Source organism: Aedes aegypti, chromosome 2 (assembly GCF_002204515.2).
Source record: "Aedes aegypti strain LVP_AGWG chromosome 2, AaegL5.0 Primary Assembly, whole genome shotgun sequence".
Classification (NCBI taxonomy): Eukaryota; Metazoa; Arthropoda; class Insecta; order Diptera; family Culicidae; genus Aedes; species Aedes aegypti.
The window spans coordinates 211,321,313-211,339,530 of record NC_035108.1 but is presented as its reverse complement, the minus strand read 5'-3'; the positions used below and the strand labels follow the sequence as shown (position 1 = coordinate 211,339,530).

Sequence of the window (18,218 nt, the reverse complement as noted above, 5' to 3'; positions counted from 1 at the left end):
GCATTTCATATAACAACTGTTCAACAGGATGGAAATCGGTCAACAAACTGATTTTTTGACTGAGCTTTGTGAGTTTTCGGGTCGAAAATGACCCTAAGTCACAATTTGTATTTTTTTGTTAGGGACTGAGGTAGTTTAAGTTGTGTAATTGAATGAACTTATGAAACGTTTGACAACGGAATCATTCTCAAACATGACATTTTCTAGTAACAACCGCATTTTTATGGATCATGCCGTTGGCAGATCTCATCTTCTTCTTCTTTTTGGCGTTACGTCCCAACTGGGACAGAACCTGCTTCTCAGATTAGTGGTCTTATGAGCACTTCCACAGTTATTAACTGAGAGCTTTCTTTGCCGATTGACCATTTTTGCATGTATATATCGTGTGGCAGGTACGAAGATACTCTATGCCCTGGGAATCGAGAAAATTTCCAACCCGAAAAGATCCTCGACCAGCGGGTTTCGAACCCACGACCCTCAGCATGGTCATGCTGAGTAGCTGCGCGTTTACCGCTACGGCTATCTGGGCCCCGGCAGATCTCATGTGAGACATGAATTTTCGGTAGCATCAGTCATAATGATAGAAATGATTGGTTTCGAAACAAATTTACGCATGAACTAAACGCATTTTGTGCAAAAACCATAGCTTTTAAGTATAAAAAAGAGGCATCATTCATAATTTGAAAATGTTCCATCAATAAATTTTGATTTGATCCTTTTAAGAGATGAGTCATTTCGATCAATGTTACCCAATGATCCATATTTTTTTATGTGTTCTTCAAGCCTCTTCCGGTTACTGATTTTCGGCAACAATAAAATTTTTAGTTTTTATAGTACTGTGTAAAAATATTAAATTTTCATTTATTTTTTATGGAACATTTTATATTTTCCGTGAAACTCACAGAACAACAAGTTTGAAATAATTTTGACACCACTACCCAAGTAACCAGTAAGCACGATAATGCGGCACGGTAACAGCATTATATGCGCATATAGGGTAATCATTTGATGCATGCCAGTTTTATATACGCATATAATGCTATTATAATGCCAGAAAAGGCGAAATAGCGTGCCATTATAGTGCCAAGATATAATTGTGCTTCTCTGCATCACTAATGCTGATATAAGACCACGTGAGAAACGTCAGTTGTATTCGCCAGGTTTTTAGGGCGAATATTTTGTGCTTTCGCGTACGCAGCCAGAGAGCTTTCGCGTATGTGCCAAGCAACTGGTACACGAGTTAAATAAATGAATGAATGAAAACGGAAACCTCTAATAGTATGCAAAAAATGTAATAAAATGATACAGATAGTACTTCTTTGTGTCAGACATATTCGTTTTGGTAGTTTTCATCCTTTTGAGGACTTGCAATTGCCACATTTTGTTCCTCGTTTTATGATGATGAAATTCCTCATTTTACGTCTCGAACCTGCGACACCCGTATTGTTGAGTTGTTGTCCTGCTCCTTCACGCTTAGCCTACTCAACGCAGCGCATGTGTTAAAACTACACAGAATGAGGCAAACAATGCAGAACTCTCTGGCTGAGTGAAAATTCTGTGTAAGTCGCACTCATGCTATGTGTAACCGATGTGTTGGCCATTGCTGTGCGCGGATCGATGGAAATGGAACTGTCAGTCATCTCCCGCACGGCAGCAAACAGTTAGCCGTTGGTAAGATGGGGAGTTTTCAGGGATTTTTTCCAGCGAAAAGCCGGAAGATGGTCGCAAATGAGAAAGTTTTTCCCCCATTTGCTTCCGCTTCGGCTATTCGAATGGAAAAATCCCTGGAAAACTTTAAAATTGGATTGTTTTTTCAATGTTTTCAGAAGCAAAACAAACACGGAAGCAAATTTCGCATTCTAAGCGTTCCTCCTCTGTGCGCATTTCACTCATTCGGTTTGTTTACCACCGTTTGCACAAAACTGTGTACAGCCCCCTTTGCACAGAATCTGTGCTGCATGAAGAGAGGCCGATTTTGTGTACTCGGCACTCATTTCTGAGCGGATGAAGTTTAGCGTGTTTGCTCCTACGACCACATAAGATGAATAGTATTGGAAATAAAAGTGACCAATTTAAACCATCACTTTTCCCCGTCATAAAACCTGAGATTGTAGTAGTGAGAAGATTTATGTTTGACTCCCTCTTACCACTATAGGGCAAATGTACCATTAGTGGTGCACCTAAGGGAAAACTGCTAAAACATGGTGATAAAATCATGAATTATATGATTTTAGCGTATCAATCGCTAGATCTCAAATCCTTCTATCATTCAAATGTATAAAAATCACGATTCATTTGAAATTTCCCTGCAAAAAGCCTTGCACCAACAATAGGAACACTGTTCCTTTAGTGGAGGTATATTTTAAGGATGGTTCCTTTAGTGGCGCAAACCATTGATTTCTTATGGGACCCTCCACTATGGGTACTGATGCACCACTAAAGGTGCAAAGGAGCAAAAAATTTAAGCAAAATAATTGTTTAAAATAGGTTTATGGTTAAATTTCATGAATATTTTTCGATAACTTGTATCATTTTTACATCGTACATCATAGAAAAATATCACATAGCCATAAAAAAGTGCGAAACATGTCAAAACACACTACCTCCACTATTGGAGCTACCTCCACTAAGGGAGCGTTTGCCCTATGCAAACACAAAGCACGTGGTATATCTGTCAAAACACTGGATGGCATTTAAACATGCCCTGTATTCGAATATAAAGCCAATATAGTGCTTATTTAATGCCTGTATGAATTAGGCTTAGAAGCATTAATGATGCCGTAATAGGTTTCTATGCAGCGGAAGTGCTGTTATAAGGTGTGTAAGCATTTGTGGTGCTATTATAATGCATGTACGCATCTATGATGCTGATTAAGGGCTTATTATTAGTGCTTATGGTTACTTGGGTAGGCTCTTTTGTGATCGATTGACTGTAGAAAAATGAAAAAGGTACATTTTTTGTATTACACACTATGTAGGTTATAAAAAAACCGTAAAACGGGGTATATTTGATAGTTTTTTGAAGAAAACTTGCATATTTATGCATGCTGTTTCAAAGAATTATAATTTATATATTTGAAACAATTACTGGCATCCTAGTTATCGATTGCAGCTGATAGATTGCCAAAATATTTATTTAGATTGGATATATAATTTTTCATAATCGAAAGTCGGTTCTCTGTTTTGGGGTAACTTTGATAATGGAGTATGAATTGAACAAAATTGAATGAATCACGTAACATTTATAGGGCATTGCATATCTTTAGGCGTTTAACGTTATATGGAAATTTCTGACTTAGATTACAAAAACGGTCCCATTTTGTAAAAATGCTTTTCGCTAAGAGATTTGAGACCATATTCAAATTCTATGATAACTAGGCTGTCAAAGATAAGTGACCAACTATTCAAAACTATATCAAATATTGATCGTAGAACAGATTGTTTGTAAGCGTTTCGAAAATGCTAAACTCGTATCAATTTTTAACAACCGTATATAAAGCCTCAAATGGTCTCGATTCAAATGTAAACAGCTCTTACATGAAGTGCCATACTAATATTCTTTGGTTCTGCATTCGCTTTGCTTAACCGTTCATCAGAAATTATGATATTTCGTTTAGTATGTGGTGGGTAACGCACTATCAAAGTTACCCGCATTATCAATGTTTCCACGTTTTGGAATATGGACTCAAATCTCTTAGCGAAAAGCATTTTTACAAACTGGGACCGTTTTTGTAATCTAAGTCAGAAATTTCCATATAACGTTAAACGCCTAAAGGTATGCAATGCCCTATAAATGTTACGTGCAGGGATTGAATCCTGAGAAAATTGAGAGAATCTCTCACGTATCGCTCTCTGTAACTATCATAACATGCTGCACATTATGAGAGACTGTTTATCGTAAACTGCTACAAGTTTGATCAGATTGGGGGGATAGTAGTGCATGATAAAACCCCTCTAAACATGCTCCAAGCCTGGGGGACACTGTTGTTATTGGAAGTTCGTGGATTGTTTATCGTGCCAGTAAAGAAAAACACCTATCCCCAACGGTAAACAAGCGAGAAAAATGGATTTTATCATCGCTCTCTCGTTGGGGCTCTCGCTCGCTGCTTCCATTTATCAGACTTGTTACACCTTGCGATACAATGACGATCGTGGACCGCAACAGATGGGATGTTTTTCTTTGCTTGCTTTGATCGTGCTTCATTCTCAAATGAGAGCGAATTCTGCAACGCCTGGTTACGTGATTCATTCAATTTTGTTCAATTCATACTCCATTATCAAAATTACCCCAAAACGGTTCTCTGTTCGATTATATAAAAAATTATATATCCAATCTAAATAAATATTTTGGCAATCTATTAACTGTAATCGAAAGCTAGGGTGCCAGTACTTGTTTCAAAATTATAAATTATATGTTTTATTACCCAAATTAAACAGCTTTGTATTTTTTTTTCGATTTGTTGATGTAAAAGGAGAAGTTCAGATTGACTTTTGTGTCATTTTTACTTGGGCCTTACGTTGAAACGATAGTCCCAGCCTCAATTGGGAATGTATAGTAGTAAAAGAATAATAAAAAGCAAATTCATAATACGTTTAAATATGTGTGGTTTCTCTTATTTCTTAAACATTCCACTCTGAGGTATGTTGTCAACCCGCATATGGCCGTATAAAGTTTCTATCCCATGAGAGCGGAAATTCATTTCCGTTAGTAGGAACATTTTCTTTTTCCATATCAAACTAAATCCGGCTTTAATTCAGACACGTGAAAACATAGAAATTCAATCCGCGCGACATTGTTTCCAACCGTCAGCGCAGTAAGTCTGAACACGGAAATACAGTTTCGCTGATTGTGTGTTTAAATGAAAAAAAGGAACCGCGCCAAAAACACATGAGCCAACATTACATGCCTTCCCTTATAGCTAAAAATATTCAATGTTGCTAATCTCGCCTGCAACATTAGAAATAGAGTAAGCTCGCTATAATTCACACCATTTATGTGACATTTTGATGAAGGGAAGTAGGTAGTTATAACAGCGACACAATTGTTCCACACACCTTTGTGGAATGTGAAGATAAGGTAGTTAATGCGCTAAATTTGCATAAGAGTTTTTATGCACGACAGCTATGCTGCCCATAAAACCATAACTGTCCTATATGAATTTTCTAATCCATTTTCCATCGCAACATTCATGAGCATTACTACGCATAATAAAATTAACGCACTCTGTTAGAAAATGTGAAAAAATATGAATTTGGTTCAGTCTCATATTGAAAATTAAAGGCATAACAGCTCTTTATGAACTTTCGATCTAATATCAATTTCAAAACTTAAAATATTCTCAAGTTTTTATTTTTTGTTGAATGAAGGCAAAACAAGTTATCTGTGCAGAGGAGAATGAACATGGCATCCAAAAATATACTAGAAAATTATGAACATTTGCATGAGAAGACAAACTTTAAACTTTACGTGCTATTTTATCAATGCCTACTTTATCCATATAGGAGAGTTATGCTTTTATGGGCAATGAATGCCAATTTGATACATTTAATATTTTAGTATATGACATGATGTAATAAGTGAAAAACTCCAACTTCATGGTAGTGAATTAAACTCATCTCCCAAAATGTACTAACCCTTTTCATGACAAAAAAAAACAATATCCTTATTTAATTGGATTTTTCGCAATTTGTTTTTCTACTCGAAAATGGCCAGTGCTCATGGTGAAACCCTGACGGCCTTCGGACAAGTTATGTTTCAGATTCATTGCCGACATGACGGCTCATTGTAACATGATGGACCGGTTTCATCGGGAACATGGTCCCAACAACGCAGACAATCAATCATGGACATCAACCAGATGGGGCTCGTCGGTTATTGCCCCGTTGTAGCGAGAATAGCACTTATCGAAGATTGTAACACACGAGGGCATTACAGGTTCATCGATTTTGAACTGAACTGCTGTACAGACTTTGTATCTTCATGAGGATGTTCAATAATTAAATAATACAAACAATGTTTCATTCGATTCTGTGCAAGCCACAAAAACATAGCAACTTTTTCCTTGAGAATTTCTATAACATTTCTTTTACAGCGTAGATGGTGAGGGAAGGAGGGTTTGGTGGTGCTTATTACGTGCTTGCCATGAGATATACGAAAGCAAAAACGCTTAATTTGCAACACAAGCTCTCAGTAAATATCTGTGAAAATGCTCATACATTGGTTCATATCGCCGTAGCGATAAATACTCTGCTATTCAGCAAGACCATGCTGAAGGTTGTGGGTTCGATTCCCACCGCTAGAAGATCTTCTCGGTTGGAAATTTTCTCGACATCCCAGGGCATAAAGTATCTATGTACTTGCCACACGCTATACATATGCAAAAATGGTTAATTGGAGAAGAAAGCTCTCAGTTAATTACTGTGAAAGTTCTTATAAGAACACTTTGCTGAAAAGCAGACTCTTTCCAAGTTGGGATGTAACGCTAGAAAAGGAAGAAGAGGAAAAAAAATAAATTTGTAAATTTGTCTAACGATGCACCGCAGGTAGACGAGATTTCGATTCCAGTTTGTGCAAAAAAAATCGGCTCCATCTCTTTAACTTGAACGCCATTACCCCGAATGCTATTACCCCGTTTGGATCGAAAGATACGGGAAAATGAGATAGTTATGAGAGATATTTATTATTTATTCAGTTAACATCTGAACAGATAACACTGAATCAACAATTTCACGCCACAACACTCGGTTCGTGGCCGCATCTCTCCATCTTCGGTTCTGTCTCACGCTCGCCAAATTGATTCGCACTTGATCCGCCCACCTAGCTCGCTGCGGTCCACGCCGTCTTGTACTAACCGAATCCGAAGCGAACACCATCTTTGCAGGTTTGCTGTCCGGCATTCTTTTAACATGCCCTGCCCATCGTATCCTTCCAGCTTTGGCCACCTTCTTGATACTGGTTTCGCCGCAGAGTTGGGCGAGCTCGTAGTTCATTCTTCACCACCACACACCGTTTTCATGTACACCGCCAAAGATCGTCCTAAGCACCCGGCGGTCGAAGACTCCAAGTGCTTGCAAGTCCTCCTCAAGCATCGTCCACGTTTCATGCCCGAAGAGGATTACCGGCCTAATGAGCGTTTTGTACATGGTTCATTTGCCGCGGGTGTGAATCTTTTTTGACCGCAGTTTCTTGTGGAGGCCATAGTAGGCCCAACTTCCACTAGGGTAGATGTACCAATAGTGGAGGTACTAAGCACGAATGAACTTCATTTAAACGCCTAAATTCAAGAAGCGCAATTAATGTACATGTTAATGTTGTAACGGGATGTAACGACCATTGACTTAATGGGAAAAATGACTTCATCGCAGTAATCCACGGCATGTCAGTAAAAAATAATACCTCCACTATTGGTACACTGTTCCTTTAGTTTCGATATATTTTTAATTTGTGTTCCTATAGTTGCGGTATCCGTTGTTTTCTTATGGGATCCTCCACTATAGGAACACTTTAACGCAACTATTGGTACAAGTGAGAAAAGTTTAATCAGTTTTGGTGGTATTTCATCAATTTTGAAGCAATTTGAACGGTATTTTCAGCAATTTCGTGTATCAACAAGCCAATACGTCGATTGGCAGTGTCGGTTGTGTGGCTAGTGAAATAAAATCAGTGAAAATGGCACTACCGCAACTATAGGAACACCCACAACTAAGGGAACACTTACCCTAATGATGCGCCTCCCTATTTCACGGCTAAAGTTATTGTCAGCCGTCAGAAAGGATCCAAGGTAGACGAACTCGTCGACCACCTCGAACGTATCCCCGTCTATCGTAACTCTGCTACCTAGGTGAGCCCTGTCGCGCTCGGCCCCACCTGCTAACATGTACTATGTCTTGGCCGCATTCACCACCGGTCCAACCTTTGCTGCCTCGCGTTTCAGGTGGGTGTACAGGTCTGCCATCTTTTCAAATGTTCGGCCGCCAATGCACATTGGTCCACGGAACGAATTTAAGTGGAATAAATTAATAACTTGAAAAATATAAGAGATAGGGTTTTGGTGTCTTCTGAACATTTGTTTGTATGGCCAAGGCGCGTTATATGCAAAAGTGTCCTAAGCGCCAAATTTCATAGCTTTCGAAATTCGCTCTCAAACTTTTTTATTTCAAAAGATAGCGCAACAAAATGTTCAACAATATTGAAGAGGCGCGCAATATGCAAACTTTGTAGAACATCATTTTTTTTACATCTGATAGTTTTAGAGATAGAGGTCACTTTAGAACTTTATGTTAAAAAATCGGTTTTTCCTCAATACTAACGAAAATGTCAATTTTTCAGGCCTACTATGTTCTGAAGAGTTTTAGATACCGGGTACCCCCGTTGGTTTGACCACATTTAATCTGAACACTTTTTAATCTGTACCCCGCTAATTTGCACATCGTTCAGATTAAAAATGGTTAAACGTCTTTAGCTCATGGAACGAAGTGAAGTGAGATGGAACGCTGTGGAACGGAACGCAGAATCAAAACAAAACAGCGAAAGTGGTAACCAGAAACATGTTTCTAGGGTGACTAGATGTTCAAATTGAAAATGAACCCCGATGGTTTGCATGAGGTATCGTTCAAATTAGCGGGGGTGCACAAAAAAAAAATACACATTTTCTCTGAAGACGTCATGCCTCTAAAATTTTTGTATGAAAAGATATAAGCGTTTCTGTAGTTTTTCACTCACTTTTCCAAGCGTAACATTTTAAAATGGCGCAAGTTAAATCAAAAACTTTTCCCGTTACTTGAATAAGCATATCTTAAAGTGCATTTTAAGAAAATTTGGTTATAGTGATTTTTAATTTTCTCTAATAAATGTGTTTTGAATTATCCCTTAGTTTTACTTAGAAAAAAGATTGTTTTCAACTGTGCATATCATCCGCGAAGCAAACCAATTAGCAGGATCTCGTAAATCTCGTACCCCGGCTCTCCGCATTACACCTTCTATTGCAATATTGAACAACAGGCACGGAAGTCCATCACTTTGTCGTAGTCCCTGCGGGATCCGAACGAACTGGAGTGTTCGCCTGAAACCTTCACACAATTTTGCACAGCTTCCATCGTCGCTCTTATCAGTCTTGGGAGCTTCTCGGGAGAGCTGTTCTCGTTCATAATTTTCCATAGCTCTACGCAGTCGATACTATCGTATGCCGCCTAGAAATCGATGAAAAGTTGTTCCGTTGTGACCTGGTATTCACGCCATTTGATTGTGACTGCAAGCCGAAATCCAAAAATAAGTTCACAAAATACCAGTCAAGATCACTACTCGGCTTAGTTTCCAACGATGGAGCTAGCCTTATCCAGCTCCAAGCATACAATCAGTTAATTAATTTTAACATTTGTTGGACTGCGGATTATAAACATTAAACAAAGCATATCGCTTTATGACTACACTCTCAATACAATTCATCCGAAAATGGGTAACACATCAAGATGTTGAACACGCTAGAAATCGTATCTTGCCATGTGCCTGATATAAGGTAATTAACTGATTCCCACCTTGTAAAATTAAAACTAGAATTTCTACAGTTCTCACCAACGAAGGCCATTTTGTCCCACTGACACTCTCAAAGGCACTATTTCTGTCATGAAAACCCATCAACTGCACAAACACTGTTCATTGATTTCGTAAGCTGTCATCGTGTTCTGATGGGTTCGTTTTTCAATCCATTTTTTCTCCTTCTCCCCCATCTCGTTCAATTGCAGGATCTTCAAGTTTGCGTCACCCGAGGTCCAGGCGTCGGAACATCTTCTCCACGCTTCCGTCCTGTCAATGGTTGAGTTTGACGATGACATCTTCGCCGCCGGAAATTGCTTCGACTGGAACCAGCACTCGGCGAAGAAGGGTTTATTCTGTCCCTTCGCCTACCGGTTGCCACCCCCTGACCAGGGAGCTTCCCTCGCGAAGGATCTCGCCGCCGAATATCACTACTTGGGGAATACGTCAGAATGGTTTTTTCTCGCGCGAAAGAACGCAGAAAAAGTCATCGCACGGAACGAGCAGTATATTAAGTGTGAGTAGAAGTTATTTTCAGTGTTTGCACGGTTCCAATGCGGAATATGACGCATGTCACACATATACGAGGGATGGGGTGGAGCCGTTTTGTTGAGTTATGGGTTGCAAAAAAGTTAAAAGGTTATGTCCCATTATGAGCGTAACGTATAGGAATTTGAACAATTTTATTCAAATAATTTTCTCGGGAACTTGCTCTTTGGTCTTATGGTTCGGGGTGTATCTTTCCATCATATGTGTTCAACTTCCTAAACTTTGATGTTTGTTCAAGTTTATGTACATCGTTGGAGAATGCATAAGATAAGGACATCTTTTTTAGACGGCAGTTTTCATGACACTGTAGTTATTCTAAATCGTTTTCCTCGAAGCGTCTTTGTGACCCAAATTTAGACGAATAATATATCACAATAATTAGCCAAATAATTACAGATATAAATAATTTTAATTTAGTAAACCAAAATCGATTCTAAAGACCTTTATGGCTTATGTAGAAGAGTTCGATTCGGAAGCAGAATTGGTAGATCTTCACACAAAGTTGTCGCGAACAAAACGCTCCCTTTACATTAGATGGCATCGAAGCTTTTTATGAAGCACAATCGTACAATGTTCGAATAGCAGTTGACCTCATAGTTTAAGGCACTAAGCTAAGAGCGTCATATTCCTTGCTCCCACTTTCCGAAAATCAGAGCATCTCGAATTTTGGAAAATTATTGGTGTGGTTCTGCATCAATAGTATTTTCTTCCCATTAAATTTGTTAATAATATAATAGCGAGTAGTGGTAATCGATTCGACATCTTCTACAATAATTCGTTTACAATGAAACTGCGACTGAGTTGCTCAAATCATGATTCTGTGTTATTCCGAAGTTATCGATTATTTCTTCCTATTTTTTTTAAAGACATCGACACGTAAATGCTTCCAGTGGACGCTTTGCCCTTTGAAGGAAGCACCACACTACACAACGGACTAGCATGTAACGCCCAGCAGTCAAAATACATTGATGACGAAAAGTTTTCCGGACTGAAGCGGGAAGCGAATCCACACTTCTTGACTCGATGCGGCTAAATGCTTGGTAACACTAACCGCACGGCCACGAAGCCCACAAATGCTGTTCAAATACAAATACGAAATCCATAAATATTGCTCATATTTGTATTTGTTGAGCATGATAATTTTGAAAAAAAGTTTAAGAAGGTTTTGTTTTTTGATTTAAAAATAAATGGTTTGGTCGATATTTTTTGTATTGAAACCCATCAAAAAACATCAAACTTTTCAGTCTCGGTATCTCTTAATATATCTATATTATTTGATCGATCTATGATCGGATCAATTCCAATATTCTGACAGTCGTGACAGTAATCGCAATCAATTCCATCCCCTTGATACTGATGTACTCACATGACTTGGTAATGACATCGTTGAGATGTTAAGAGTTTTGATTAGTACTGTAAAAATTTGACACTTCTCGCGACTTTCGTTTCGCTTCCATTGTCAGCAGTCAATTGATTTTGCTACATTTTCCGCTATCGTCTTCTCCCACACACTGCATGAGCGGTAGATTGAACATCGAGAAACGCAAAAACTGAACAATGAATGTCATCTGACACGACGACATTATCAAAATCATAAATTTTGCATGAATTTTTGACGTTTGATCCATTATTACTCTGTTCTAAAATCGTGCTGTTGAATTCTAACAAATCTTTTTCAGCCTTAGTTTTCGAAATACTTATCTGCAACCACATATTTTCTGGAGGCTTAAAATTTTTCTTTGTGTGCAGGAATGCTAGCATAAACACTCTGCGCTCTCCTTCGCACGGATTTCACTATGGAAATTTCAGCATGCCCAGTTGTACGTATCGCTGATAGTTCCATAAATCATGGTTCTCAGAGCTTCACATTTCAAACATTGGCATTCAAATAACTTCGAACAGTTCTATTTAGTTTGTACCCTGCATTCCTGCAAATTTTAAAGGTACCAAATACAAAACAAATGGATAATGCTCATCGAATATCGACACCAACGATGCAGCGATACTTCGGATTATGAGTATTGCTGTTGATTGAACTTTTTTTCATGCTGTTTTTTCACCAGTATTTTCCTATTTTATTTAAGCCGTATGCTTCATCGTGCAAAACAATTTTATAGATGAGCTCTTTGTTTATCAGACACCAGTATTGCTTTAGAATTCTGCCCTATTCCATCAGAGTTTATTTTCCAGGTCTCCGTCTTTGTCCATCGGAGACCTTTTTTTCTCTCTCAGATTTCTGCCTATTTTCATCAGAAATCATTTGTCTTTCATCTTTGCCCATGTCCGTCGGAAACTACTACTTTATTTTATTATAATTTCATCAAATTTCTATCTTAAAAGAGTCTTACCAAGTGCTCTATTATTTCTAATTATTTTTTTTCTACCGGATGCACCATTGTAGTAATTCTAAATCGTTTTCCTCAAAGTCTTTGCGAAACAAGATTAGACCAATAACTGGCATAATTTTCTTTCTTGGTTTGCATTCTGATATTATTCTTAACCTGCTACCTATATATGCTATGTTGCCTGAATATATAACTCAATTATTTTGTCCCTCTGCAACTTTTTGCATAAACTACTACTTTAGTGGATCTCTCTTTAATAAAGAATGGGCGCAGATATTTTTACAATGAGCAATTCTCGGTGAAACCAGGCCGCCATCGGCACCCATCGTTAAAATTCCAATTTCATGTCACTGATCGCTAGTTTTCGATAAAACTTAAGTGTGGTCCTTTCTGTTTTTTTCAAATTGGTGGACCCCTCGTACGCCAGCTAGCTGATCAGTTTGCGAAAAAGCCCATTTTTTGATAAATCTTGGGTATTTCGTCACGTGATATGTCTCATATTTCGCTTGAAACACATAGCAAACTTAGTGGCATCGTATAGAGAAAAGATATAGCTTTCATTTGAAATCGAAAAAATTTTGGCGGCCATTTTAAATTTGGCCACCATCTTGAATTTTGATATAAAAATCGTTTTTTCACCATTAGCGCAACGCTAGTTTTGAATTCTGAGATCACCATCAGAAAGCTGAGAAAAAATTGCATAAGATAGGCTACAGAAACTAAGTGAGCAATGGTATTTACCCTATCAAATGAACGATTTTCTAAATCATGTTCTACGATTTTGACGGATATGGCGAATGCAATCAATACAAAAATCTTTTTTTGTACTACAAAGAAACAAGTTTTCAATCTTTGATGTTTTATCGAGTCGAGTAAAGAATATGAATATTATTTTAAGTGAAAAAATCAGGCGGCCATCTTGGTTTTAAGTAGTAGAATGATTTTTCACCTTGTTAGTACTCAACATGTTGAACTTTAATGCTACCGTTACACTTATTATTCTTCTTGTTCTTATTTTTGCTGACGTTACGTCCCTACTGGAACAGAGCCAGCCCTCCAGCTTAACTAGCTTTAAAAACAAATTATCAAATATGATTTTTTAACGCTTGTTTGCTACCAGAATGATTCTTCTGCATATCTTCGAGTTGAAAAATAGAATTATTTCTTTCATTTATTTGGTTCAAACCATTGATAGAAATGAACAATCAGTTGAACAGCTGAGATAAAATAAGAAAAATAGAATCTGATTGTTATTTTTTAACGGAGACCTCATAATTCAACATGATGAGCACTGAGATGGTAAAACATCATTTAACTGCTAAAAACCAAGATGGCGTCGAAATCCAAGATGGCCGCCAGATTTTTCAACCTCGAAATAATACACCTGCGTTTCTGCATTACGTCAACATCAGAACAAAACATGCTTCTCATCAATCAATTTTGCTATTTTTCACATGCATGTTGGGCAGCAGTAAAAACGATACTTTCGTGCCTATTCTGCGCGGCGTGTGAGGTGACACGAGTCGAATGAGGTGACAATTGTCGACTCGCTCCCATTTGATTATCAGTAGTCGTCTCACGTCACTCGCGGTGAGAGCGACTCGTCTCGACTCACACGCCGCGCAGAATAAGGTCGTTTATGGTTCAGAAAATCAAGGATGTTTTTTTGCTTCAAAATGTAAGATTTCCATTCTAAATAAATGCACTTTTGTCAATGTTTTACGTTAAAACTACAGATATAATAACAAGACTTACTAATGTCCCGTTGCCCAATCTATAAACTTCATTCAATGAATGGTACAAAAATGTTTGTTTAATACAATCAATGTTTTTGGCCGGTTTTCATTTATTGAATTTATTTATTCATTATTACTGAATTCAAAGATATGTCGTAGAATTATTCTGTTGTCAGAAATCGCATTATAAAAGAAAATTCCTGTCTAATAACCTGGATTTATAACTAATAAAGCTGAGTATCAGGCTCGGTTCCAGTAGGGACGTAACGTCAGGAAAATTAAGAATAATAAGAACAAGAGTATACGTAACCTTTTTTATTGGTAGCCTCTAAATTCGACATGCTGAGTGCTATCAAGGTGAAAAATTAATTCTACTACCTAAAATCAAGATGGCGTCAAAATCCAAGATGGCCGCCATATTTTTTCACTGAAAATAATATTCTTATTCTTTACTCGACTCGAATAAAACACCAAAGGTTGAAAACTTGTTTCTTTGTTGTACAAAAAATGATGTTTGTGTTGATTGCACTCGCCATATACGTCAAAATCGTATAACATGATTTAGAAAATCGTTCATTTGATAGGGTAAATACCATTGCTCACCTAGTTTCTGTAGCCTATCTTACGCAACTTTTCCGCAGCTTTCTGATGGTGATCTCAGAATTGAAAACTAGCGGCGCGCTAATGGTGAAAAAACGATTTTTATATCAAAATTCAAGATGGTGGCCAAATTAAAAATGGCCGCCAAAATTTTTTCGATTTCAAATGAAAGCTATATCCTTTCTCTATACGATGCCACTAAGTTTGCTATGTGTTCCAAGCGAAATATGAGACATATCACGTGACGAAATACCCAAGATTTATCAAAAAATGGGCTATTTCGCAAACTGTTCAGCTAGCTGGCGTACGAGAGGTCCACCAATTTGAGAAAACAGAAAGGACCACCCTTAATTTTTATCGAAAACTAGCGATCAGCGACATGAAATTGGAATTCTAACGATGGGTGCCGATGGCGGCCTGGTTTCAGCGAGAATTGCTCAATCTTAGTTTCTATACAAATCAGATACAAATTCCAGGAGAAAACGCTTCGGAAATCCAAGCAATCGAGTTGCTATGTTTTCACCACCGGAACGTTTTTTTTCGGATTTAGCGATTTGCTACGCAGCGCTGGTGACGGAATTAAAAGAGATTGGCAATTGCCCTATCAACGGTGGATTATCAATTGGTGAGCTCTTTTCATGCTTCTATTTCAAATAAGTTATATATGTAAACACAGATATTTTTGTGACAATGGTTTTAATCTTACGGTTTTGCATTTATAAAAAACATTGATTAGTTCGTCACTAAAAGTTTCCACATATTCTTATTCATGTTTTACATAACAAATTAAAATAAACTTACCCATACCTATGTTTTTGTAATTACAAAAAGAAACTTTGAAATTTTCGATACTAAAAGTGTCGATGTTTTATTCAAGTACTGATGAAGGCCTATCTTTTAAAACTATATGATGTTTCTTATGAATTCTCCCTACTGAAATAAGTCTCTTCCTAAGATTATCATGGAGATGCAGAGGTATACTCGGTCTGTAATAATAATGGAAATCACAATCATTCCTGTCTTCAACTAACGACCATAACATGAAAACACAACACACGTGTTAGTTTTTGTATTTACAAAACCTTTGAATGGTTCTTCACTAGCGTTGGGCAATTTTGAATCGATGTTCCGAAAATCGATGTTTCCTTTCCGATTAATCGATTTTTTGAATCGATGTTTGGAGCACCTAAAATCGGGTGAATCGATTCTCTTCATTCGATTCATTGATTCGATTCATTTTGTTGAAATAGTTGAATATTTCTTAATGAGTTTTTCGAGAAGAAACCATATTTTGAACTAAGCTTGAAGTAGTAAATCTGTGATCTCGGTTCCGTGTTTTTTTTTATTCGATTTGGCAAATGAAGTGTTGGAAATGATGATGGTGCTATGCCACCCGGCAAGTGATTCGAAAGAAATAGTATTTATTTTTGTAATCGCGGATATTTTAAAAGCATATCTTTGTCAGGAAGTGTAGGAGAAATGTGAATTTAAACGTGATCGAAAGTGTTTTGTGATGGGTGTTTTCAAGTTCCTGCTTCCACTATTCTGTGGTAATTTGGGGGGTGATGTCAGACGGTGCATTTAACTTCTCGTGCAACACGTGGGTGCTGTGTTCGGAACAGGAAGTCGAGGATCTATGTCCAAAACATTGTGAAAAGGTTTGAGATTGTTTGAAAAAGATTGTTTCAGACAGAATCTGTGTGACGCGTGGTCATTTGATGACTGATTGCTTGTTAAACAAAGATATCATGTGAATAAAACTCAGTGAATTGTTGAATGGTAGTTTCCAATGTGAAAAATTTTCTCAATCGTGTTTTGCTCGTGCTTATGAAAATTTTACAACCTTCGGCTAATGCATTTTGGTGCCATTCCGGTTCGGCTGATAAATACTTTCACGTGTGTTATTTTTGTTGTTGAGCTGTTGGAATCTGATGTCATCTAAAACAGTGGAAAAGCCAATTTTGAATGCGGTCATTCTACAACTCACCTACACGAGGAGTTATTTTGGCAACATACAACAATAACGTTATTTGGTGAGTTCGTTCCTAATTATCTTTAGTTTTCCTTTTTTCTTTTGACAAATAAGCCCTCGAGTCTCCTCAATTTTTTGTAACTCTAAAAACTTGTCAGCTACACTTCATTAAAAATAATTCTTTAAATATATAACAATAATATTTGCTGTTCTTCAAAAACTAAATGTACTTACTTTTGCATGATTTTCCCTATTTATTCGTCTTTATATTAGTTCTCTATTTTTGTTACATTATAAACATTCCCATGACATTAAAAAATCTATTTTTAAGTAATTAAAAATATAGGAAACGTTCACCGTAAACAATGCTATCTTTTTAATTATCTATGACTGCTGCGGGAGAGGTCAGAATGAGTTTTTATCTCGTTTCAGAGAGCGAGTAATGGCGCTGTAGCCTAGGCTTTACAGCCAGGGCATGAGGGAGAAATACCCATGTCCCATCCCAGGAAACGGAAAAGGACCACAAACGGAGTGTGCAATAACATTCTTAGCAAAGCCACTCCCAACGATTGTATCTTTTTCCCTAAAATGGAACGGTTGGTACGGTTGTCCCCGTTTCTTCTTGCAAAAATTGGAAAATTTTCGTCTATCATGTTATTCATACGTGAATAATCTGACCGCCGCAAAATTTTCAAATTACCTTCAAACCCAAGTCTGCACAGTGGGCCTGGCCATTTTAATATATGTATCATATCACTGATATGCTGCAAATATTAATACTGACAAGAAAATATCAGGAGACGTTCCGATATTTCCAGGATGCTTTTCATTATTGGCTGTGCAAGCACTTAGAATAGAATAGAATAGAATAAGCTTGAAGTAGTAAATCTGTTCGATTGATTTTCGAAACTGATTTGATTGAAAGATGTTGAAATCGAATGCAAATGTGTTTGGTCTCATTTCAAGCTTTATAAATGTCAATTTTTATGCGATTCGAATCGATTCGAAAACATCGATTCAAAGGATTTGATTAAATCGGTGAATCGATTCAGCACTTCAAATGTGAATCGATTCAGTAATATCGATGTTTTGCACAAATTTGCCCAACGCTATTCTTCACCATAGGTGTCGACATGTTTTATATTTAGTCGTCTTCTATGTCAACGGATGTTTTTTTTAATTGAGGCTACATGAGTCGCCTCACTTACCAAGGTGTATCCTGATTGTTAAGTTTTTGAATCCTTCCCACTAGCCAAAACTCCTTCCCATGACAACCATGAAGATGCAGAGGTATAGTCGCTCTTTATTTACAATGGGGCTTAAGTTAATAAGCTGAGGGGCTCAGTTAATAAGCTGAGAAGCAGGCTCTGTCCCAGTGGGGACGTAACGCCAGAAAGAAGAAGATGTGGTGGTTATTGAATTGCGGAATTTTGCCACCAGACGGCGCTAGTGAGCACCGACATTTTATTTTTCTGATATCTCAG

General features: G+C 37.5%; 1 protein-coding gene across 5 annotated transcripts in view; it reads left to right on the top strand.

Moving 5' to 3' along the window:
• LOC23687899 overlaps positions 1 to 18,218 on the top strand; it is a 756,337-nt gene that overhangs the window by 391,699 nt on the left and 346,420 nt on the right. For all 5 annotated transcript variants that reach the window (XM_021843875.1, XM_021843874.1, XM_021843873.1 and 2 more), the window contains one exon: positions 9,742 to 10,049. In XM_021843875.1, coding sequence (XP_021699567.1) covers positions 9,742 to 10,049 — 308 coding nt within the window. The remainder of the gene's footprint in view (positions 1 to 9,741; positions 10,050 to 18,218) is intronic.